The 9,210-nt window shown below is 45.3% G+C and overlaps 1 protein-coding gene across 8 annotated transcripts in view; it reads right to left on the minus strand.

Annotated features, from left to right (window-relative positions):
- PARP11 (poly(ADP-ribose) polymerase family member 11) overlaps window positions 1-8,810 on the minus strand; it is a 29,007-nt gene extending 20,197 nt beyond the window's left edge. For 3 of the 8 annotated variants that reach the window (XM_073314587.2, XM_073314595.2, XM_073314576.2), the window contains exons 1-3: window positions 8,709-8,810; window positions 8,055-8,101; window positions 6,029-6,140 (exon numbers count right to left, since the gene is read on the minus strand). In XM_073314587.2, coding sequence (XP_073170688.1) covers window positions 6,029-6,140; window positions 8,055-8,101; window positions 8,709-8,729 — 180 coding nt within the window. In that variant the 5' untranslated portion in view covers window positions 8,730-8,810. Of the gene's footprint in view, window positions 1-3,738; window positions 3,837-6,028; window positions 6,141-7,235; window positions 7,289-8,054; window positions 8,102-8,708 lie in introns of those variants that run through there. The other 5 variants (XM_073314602.2, XM_073314620.2, XM_073314636.2 and 2 more) reach the window with 5 other exon arrangements.
- Between the last annotated feature and the right edge of the window lie 400 nt (window positions 8,811-9,210).

Consider the following 9,210-nt stretch of genomic DNA (forward strand, 5'->3'; position numbering starts at 1 on the left):
TAAGTGTGAGAGGATGAGATCTACTACTTACAAAACCCTAAAGGACATGGTGACCAGAAACAACCAACTACAGATAATACTGCCTTTGTTTAGTTTTAGATGCAAAACATGCTTTGATAAAACTTTTTTTCCCCTTATCTATACAGCACATTAAGGTAGTTTTATTTAACTCATAAATAATTTTACCAGCAGGAGAGTGAGTTTGTGTGTGTATGGGGGTGGGGGGGATGTGAGAAAACCTGGATTTGTGCTGGAAATGGCCCACCTTAATTATGCACATTGTAGGGAGAATGGTCACTTTGGATGAGCTATTACCAGCAGGATAGTGAGTTTGTGTGTGTGGTTTTTGGGAGGGGGATGAGGGGGTGAGAGAACCTGGATTTGTGCAGGAAATGGCCCAACTTTATTATCATGCACATTGTGTAAAGAGTTGTCACTTTGGATGGGCTATCACCAGCAGGAGAGTGAATTTGTGTGGGGGGGTGGAGGGTGAGAAAACCTGGATTTGTGCTGGAAATGGCCCACCTGATGATCACTTTAGATAAGCTATTACCAGCTGGACAATGGGGTGGGAGGAGGTATTTTTTCATATTCTCTGTGTATATATAAAGTCTGCTGCAGTTTCCACGGCATGCATCTGATGAAGTGAGCTGTAGCTCACGAAAGCTCATGCTCAAATAAATTGGTTAGTCTCTAAGGTGCCACAAGTACTCCTTTTCTTTTTGCGAATACAGACTAACACGGCTGTTACTCTGAAACCTTTAAAATGCTGGTTTTTGTGCATTTTAATTGACTCAATTTCCATTCAAACAGAGCTTGACGCAAATTAAAAGTAAATTAACTAGTAAATAAGAAATGCATCATTCACCATTTTCTAACATAATATAAATATAAAAATTAATCTGAATAAATGTAAATTAAGCTATATAACTTGCTTAAGTAAATGTGTATAGATACAGTGTATCCTTCTAGTTAGCAAAAAACAGTACCACATTTAGTGTAAAGGCTGTATCTAGTGGCAGTAGTTACCAACCAGTGCGAATCAACCTTTCTTCAGGAAGATAACTAAAAAGTATAAATACAAATCAAGATTAAAATTGAGGTTTCCGTCTTGTTGATTTAAATCAATCCACACCAACAAGCAAGGTGAAGATTTTGAATAGTCTCCAAAATTTAGTCCCACCAAGAGGCTGGATAAAGTAATCTAATCTTGAGGCACAGATAGCAGCAGCAGAGTCCAAAGAAAAGGTCACAACCTTCTAGCCAAGCACACAGAAAGAAGTACTGCTTCTGGTCACTGCTGCTGCTTGGGCACCGAAAAGCATATGGGGTTCTATCAACGCCCTCAGACTGTGAACACATTATGACAAACAGTGAAAAACATTCCCACTTGAGGGACATGTAATCATCTGATTATTGTTCCAGCTGTTTTTATCAGCATTTCATAGATTCATAGATATTTAGGTCAGAAGGGACCATTATGATCATCTAGTCTGACCTCCTGCACAATGCAGGCCACAGAATTTCACCCACCACTCCTGCAAAAAACCTCACACCTATATCTGTACTACTGAAGTCCTCAAATCTTAGTTTAAAGACTTCCAGGAGCAGAGAATCCTCCTGCAAGTGACCCGTGCCCCATGCTACAGAAGAAGGCAAAACACCTCCAGGGCCTCTTCCAATCTGCCCAATCAAATTTGGGTGGCTAGCCGCTCCCACCGTAACAGCTACACTTCAATTTTGACATGCTAGCATGATCTGAGCTGGAAATTACACCCCCAGTTCAGTGCAAACACACCCTGAGTCCAGGAGCACCAGTCGGGTGGTAACCTTTAAACATATAGAGCATTAAAATCTATCAGAGTCTCATTTACTTGCACCTCTCGTGGGCAGACACAGAGAGATGGTGCCTCCCAGACATCCTGCAAAAGGTTGCCTACTTTTTAAGCACAGGGGTCAACTGACTCATCCAGTAGCACATTCCAAAGTCCAGGTCCCCCTGCTCAAGTTAAATGACGAACATCACTGAAACTGAACAGTGAACATCCACCACCTACCTATGCGAGCACTTCTGCTGCTCCCTCCCTGCTGGATCATAGCTCTCCCACTGTTAACCTTCCCTTCCTACTGCAAGGCAGATTTTACCCACTGGTTTTACCATATATTCCCAGCTATCTCTTCCCCAGCATCCAGCTCCTAACCCTGAAACAGGTTCAAACTTCTCGGTGATGCAGAGGGCTAGCCGACTGACATCCCGAAAGCTGCCTGCTCATTTCCCTCCTCAGTACCTTCCCACTCAGCCAACCTGGAGCCTGCTTAAGCAAGCTCTTCAAGGCTGGCAGGAGGGACACTCAGCTAAATTAATACTCCCTACCTGCTCTGTCCTCTGCTTCGGAGGACAGATCCTACCCCTGGCACCGATGGTCCAGACACTCCATTCCTAGGAGCTGAGCTGTTTTCCAAAGCTTCTTAATAAGCGACCGAGCAGAGAGAGAGAGTCTCCTAAGAGGAAGGAGCAAGAGGGAGAGTCACCCCGGCTCCGATTCTCCATGTCAGCCCATACTTGGGCTGAAGTCCAGAACACCACTAGTGCGGTCAGTTCAGCGAAAGGGAATGTTTTGCCAGGAGATTGGCTTAACATACGGACAAATAGGTGTTGCTGTGGTGATGCTCAGCAAATGAACATGCGTTTTGGGGAGAGGGGAAACAGCACAGAGATCCTACCAAATACTGTATCTTAGAAGCAAATGATCCTGAAAAATTTAATAAAAAAATAAAAACCCAGATCAAGAAACACTGGGATTGCCAGAAGGGACCAGACCTGTTGTCCACCTACTCCAGTATCCTGTCACGTTTGTCTACACAGGAAAGTGAATCCAAATTAACTTTAAAAGTGGATTAGTGAAACTGAATTAAATCCCTGTGTGGATGCCCCTCTGAATTAAAGTAGCCTTAATTCAGTTAAGGCCACTTGAATTCTGAATGAGAGTCCACACAGGGATCTAATGCCTTGTCTGAAGCTAAGGTTGAATTCCAGCTTTCATTTTAACAACCTCATTCAGTTGAACCTAATCTGTTAAACTATTTTTAAAAATATATATGGGGGGGGGGGGAGAGACCTGAAGGAGGGAGGATGAAGCAAACACAACACAAGCTATTTTTTTTATTAATTGGGGGGAGGGGGAGAAAGAGGATTAAGGAAGAAGGAGGGGGAGAACAGAACACATTTTCTCCATACAGATCAATCAGAAATGTTGTGCTTCGAAAACTCTAAAATGGATGAGGCTAGACATGTCAAATTTGGACTGGTTTGTACCACAGATGTCATTAGATAAGTTGAAAGAAAACTAATTCAGTACTCTTGAATTTAGGTATATTTACAGTTAGCATTTTTGTACATATTTGAACTTTTCTGTTATATTTGTAAACCCATTCAGAAGACACCTTAGTCAGTTAGATATGCCAGTAAAATTTGTAAGTTTCCAAACAACAGTACTTACAACATCTGTTAGGGAATCTGGGGACAAGAACATACAGACCTAATTTCTTTCACTGCAACAGAATCAGCGCTTTATCTCCACTATAACAGAAGTGTCATTCTAATCATTAAATGTAGTTACAGAGAGAGGTCAGTAAGAGACTTTAAAAGTGTTGATAGCAGAAAAAAAGAACAAACAGTCACACGTATTGACAACTTAATTTGATGATGTAGAATAAGATTGAAAGAATCTGTTTTACCATTAATCCAAACATTGTACTCAAGCACCAACCACTGGCAGAGCATTCATCCTACTTTGCAGAAATCATTGACGAGAGGACTTGCGAAGGCTGAAAATCTGGAACTGAACCACACAACATTAACTGTCACACCCTCCCCTAACAGAATCCTTCACACACAATGACATGCTTGGAAGCCCTTACAAACATTTAACCCACTGCATGCAAACATGACATATACCCCTCCTTGGCTTGCGAAAGCAAGTGAAAAGTAACTGTAAAATGTATAATGCATGCATCCTTCAGAGAAGGGAACATGCCATCCTCCCGGAAAAATGCAATAGCCCATCTATCGTTTGAAAAGTACATACTCAATTCAGAGGACATTCCTAATGTCCTGTTTCTGTGCAAAAATATTTAAATACTAGTGACAACCGAACTCCAAAATCACATGACCATGGTTAAGATCGTGGATGCCTCACAATCAACTCTGAGGTCACAGCACAGTGGTGGTTTAAAAAACCCCAAACTTTTGCATTGCAATGGATGAAGGCTACAACTCAAAGACTCCACAGCTTTCAACACAGTTGACCATAAAGTGCTCCTAACCTGCGTATATACCCTGAAGTAGGCAGCAATGGTTCCAACCTGTCCTTGAGGACCCTCACTTAGAGAACCCTTTGATGAATCCACTTTTCCCCCTCTCCTCTTCAATACATATGTGAAGCCTCTGGACAGGTGGATGGACATGGGTTCAGCTACAAACAGTACACCAATGAATTCCAGTTGTGTATCTCATTTTCTAAGATATAACCAGGATGTCACAATGCTTGCAAGATGAAGTATAGCCTACTTAGATTAAATCAGAGCAAAATCAAGAAATACTGGTTGAAAGGGAAATATCCTGAGGAACTCGCTATCATCCTGTTTCACAGAGTAAGTCTACATTACAATATAAGCTTGTGCTTGAGCCTGGGCTCAAGGCTAACCCCCCTCCTTGTCTACACTATAGTTGTGTTAATCCAGGGCTCAGACCCATGGTCCCAGGACCCTGCAGGGCTGGAGGCTTCAACCTCAAATCAAGGCAGGACCCAGGGTACAAGTTTGAATCAAGCTGGGAGCCAGGGTCCAAGACCTACTGCTTTGCAGTATAGATGCAGCCCTGCTCAACTCAGGTCCCGGGAGTCATCCAAAAGTATTCCACTATTCCATGGGACAACTTCCTTCGTCCTCTCTATCCCAACAATCTCCAATCCACTCTATTGAAAATGAAAGCCACACCCCCATTTCAAACTGCAGCAGTTCAGGTCAGCGTTAATCCATTCTGTACTGATCACTGATCTGCAAGCACACTATCAGAGAGCCTCCTTAGTTTACAATGGAGAGTGAACTGATCAAGACTTTTGCAAAGCGAGCTGCTTCTTGGTAATATACAGGGCAGGCAGTAATGTATTCCCACAGTGCACCTCAGTCCTACGGCTAGAGTAGCCACATTTTAGTTGTGTGGCACTAGGGATTGTGAGATATGGTTACTTTGACTCAGGTCTGTGCACTGCAGTATGGATGCCAGAGCACCTAGGTTCTAACATGGGTCAGAAAATTCTTAACCTAGGGTTAAATTACAATGTAGACACTCAAGCCGAAGGTTCCCTAACACAGGTAAGATGACTCGAGTCCCACTAATCCTGCAATGTAGGATATATTGCAATGCAGACATATCCACAGAGGGCATCTCCACAGCCCCCTCATTTGTCAACACGTTATGAAGTCTCAGGGTCCTGTAGGATTCAGCACGGATGCTAAATCATCAAGTAACATTGGTGGTAAAGGCAAGTCTTCTCTTTCAGTTCGCTCCTTAGTCTCTGATAAAGATTTGGTCACAATGATAGGTATTTGTTACTTACAGTCTGCATTACTGTAATGCACTTTATCTGGGAGCTAACATGAAAAGAATGCCTTCCCCAAGTTCTTTATAATGTAGCTGCCCACCTCCTCACTGGGATGGACAACTGTACGTACATCACCACTGTCCTCCCAGCACATTTCCAGCGTCGGTTCAAGGCCTTGACACTGGTCTTAAAGGCCATTAGTGGACTAGGAACCAGCTACAATTGTGATCACATCGCCATCCATGCCCCACCAAGACAGCTGCACGCCTCTGGGACAATGCAGCTCACAAGACGAATTGCAGAAATATAGCACTCATCTGAGAGTCATAGAAAGAGCTCCAAGAGGAAATCAGACTAACCGAGCTTAACCACCTAGATCTGCCTCTTTGCGAAAGCTTTCCTTCCAAAATCAGTTAAATTACCAAATCAATAATCCAGCTGTTGTCTCCGGTCATCATGGGATAGGGACTGTCTTTTGTTCTTTGTTTGCATAACACCAAGCACAATAGGGTCCATGTCTGGGGCTCCTGGCAGCTATCACAATACAAATACATAATAATAACAGCAACACTCTGACCTTTCCTTTGGGAATGGGTTACATGGGAAGGATCCTTTTTTGAAGGAAGAATGAGAGAGTGTAGTATGAGGGAGGGTTTCTCAAAAGATCTATAAAAGCAATTTTGAATTGAGGTGGGTTTTTTTGGTCAGTGCACTGGGGATGCATAAGGCATGTGAGCTAAAGTGAGAAGATATAAAAAAAAACCTAGGAAAAGACTAATAAACAAATAAAACAAGCAAAAGACTCAAAAACTAACAGGAAAAAAATGTTTAAGTACACCAGAAGTAGGAAGTCTGCCAAACAATCGGGGGGACGCTGGAAGAAAGAGATGCTAATGGGACACTCAAGGATAAAGCCATCACAAAGACACAATGAATTCTTTGTATTGGTCAAAAAGAAAAGGAGTACTTGTGGCACCTTAGAGACTAACCAATTTATTTGAGCATGAGCTTTCGTGAGCTACAGTCTCTAAGGTGCCACAAGTACTCCTTTTCTTTTTGCGAATACAGACTAACACGGCTGTTACTCTGAAACCTTTGTATTGGTCGTCACTGCAGAGGATGTGAAGGAGATCCCCACACCTGAGCCATTCTTTTTGGGTAACAAATCCAAGGAACTGTCCCAGAATGAGGTGTCAATAGGGGAAGTTTTGGAGCAAATAAATTAAACAATAAGAAGTCACCAGGACTAGATGGTATTCACCCAAGAGTTCCGAAGGACCTCAAATATGAAATAGCAGGACTGTGGTATGCAATCTATCACTGACATCAGCTTCTGTACCAGATGACTGGAGAATAGCTATGTGACACCAATTTTTAAAAAGGCTCCAGAGGTGATCCTGGAAATTACAGGCTGGTAAGCCCGACTTCAGTACCGGGCAAACTGGTTGAAACTATAGCAAAGAACAAAATGATCAGACACACAGATGAACGCAATTTGTTACAGAAGAGTCAACACGGCTTTTGTAAAGAGAAATCATGCCTCGCCAATCTAATTAGAATTCTTTAAGGGGTGATTCAGTGGATATAGTGTACTTGGACTTTTAGAAAGCCTTTGACAAACTCCCTCACCAAAGGCTCTTCAACAAGCAGTCATGGGATAAGAGGGAAGGTCCTCTCAAGGATCAGTAACTGGTTAAAAGACAGGAAACAAAGGGTAGGAATTAATGGTCAGTTTTCAGAATGGAGAGGGGTAAATAGTGGCATCCTCTGGGGACATGTAGTGGGACCAGTGCTGTTCAACATATTCATAATTGACCTGGGAAAGGGGGTAAACAGTGAGGTGGCAAAATTTGCAGACGATACTAAGTTACTCAGGCTAATTAAGTCCAAAGCAGACTTCAAAGAGTTACAAAGGGATCTTACAAAACTGGGTGACTGGGCAAAAATAATATTGCTGATTGAATTCAATGTTGATAAATTCAAAGTAATGGACATTGGAAAATATAATCCCAACCATACATACAACATGATGTGATCTAAATTAGCTATTACCACTGAAGAAAGAGATCTTGGAGTCACTGTGGATAGGATATCCAAAAATATCCTCTCAATTCCTAGCAGCGGTCAAAAAAGCGAACAGAATATTGGGAATCATTAGGAAAGGGATAGATAACACAGGAAATATCATAATGCCACTATATAACTCCATGGTATGTCCACACCTTGATTACTGCCTGCAGTTTTTGTCACCCCATCTCAAAAAAGCTATATTAGAACTGGAAAAGGTACAGAGAAGGACATCAAAAATGATTAAAGGTATGGAACATCTTCCATGCGTGGCGAGATTAAGAAGACTGGGACTGTTCAGTTTGAACTAAGGGGAGGGATATGATACATCTATAAAATCATGAGTGGTGTGGAGAAAGTAAATAAGGAAGCATTATTTACCCTTCACAGAACACAAGAAGGAGGGGTCGCCCAACGAAATTAACAGACTGCAGATTTAAAACAAACAAAAGGAAGTATTTCTTCAGGCAAGGCACAACCTGTGGAACTCATTGTCAGGGGATGCTGTGAAGGCCAAATACATAACAAGGTTCAGAAAAGAACAGGGAGGGGAGGACAAGGGATGGATCACGCCACAATTGCCCTGCGATGCACTGGCCACTGCTGGAAGGCAGGACGCTGGACGAGACGGACCCCTGGGCTGACCCACTACGGCCCCTCTCATGTTCCCCCCTTGCAGCTCCCCCGGCTTGCTGGGAGCGTCACTTCCCGCCCGTGGCTGGCCCGGCAGCGCTGACTTGGGGGGCCGGGGGGGGTATAAACCCTGCATAAATTAGAACCCCTCCCCCTCAGGCGGAAAACCAGACACCTCCCCCACAAACAGCCCCCGCCCCGCGGCCAGACACGGGTCCGCCCCGCACTGCCGGGATACGGGGCGGCCACACTGCGGCCGCGGGGCGGAAGCCGAAGCGGTTCAGGGGCCGGGGCGTTTCTCGGCGGGGGGCGGCTCCGGAGGAGGCGGCGGGCCGGGGAGGGGAGGGGGGGGGCTCTATACGAAGCGGGGGGGGAGGGGCGGGCGGGAAGCGTCGCACTCACCGCATCGGCTGCCCCCCACATGCTGCCGGCCTCGGGCCGGGGCCGGGCCCCGCGCTGCCCGACGTCACTGCCCCAAGCTGGGCGCTTCCTTCCGCAAACGTCAACAGCAGCGGGGGCGGGGCTACAGCCACAGATGATAGGGGAGGGAGAGGGGCGGGGTCACAGTAGGGAGGGGCGGGGTCATATGCAAATCAGAGCGGGGTGGGCGGCGCTTTGTGGGAAAGGCCACCCCCCTCTCCCACCTGCCTACCAAAGAACCTGACTGACCCCTGCGCTGCTCCCCCATCCCAATCACCCAGGGGCCTGTCGCCCCTGCCCCTCGACCCCCCATCCCTCTCACCCAGGGGCACGTTGCCCACGTCCCCCCCATCCTGCTCACCCAGGGGCCCGTCGCCCAAGCCCCCCCTGATCCCTCTCACCGAGGGGCCCATCGCCCCCCACCTCATGACCCCCCCGTCCCTCTTACCCAGGGACTCGTTGCCCCCGCCCCTTGACCCCCTCA

The sequence above is a fragment of the Lepidochelys kempii genome, chromosome 1 (genome assembly GCF_965140285.1).
Source record: "Lepidochelys kempii isolate rLepKem1 chromosome 1, rLepKem1.hap1, whole genome shotgun sequence".
Classification (NCBI taxonomy): domain Eukaryota; kingdom Metazoa; phylum Chordata; order Testudines; family Cheloniidae; genus Lepidochelys; species Lepidochelys kempii.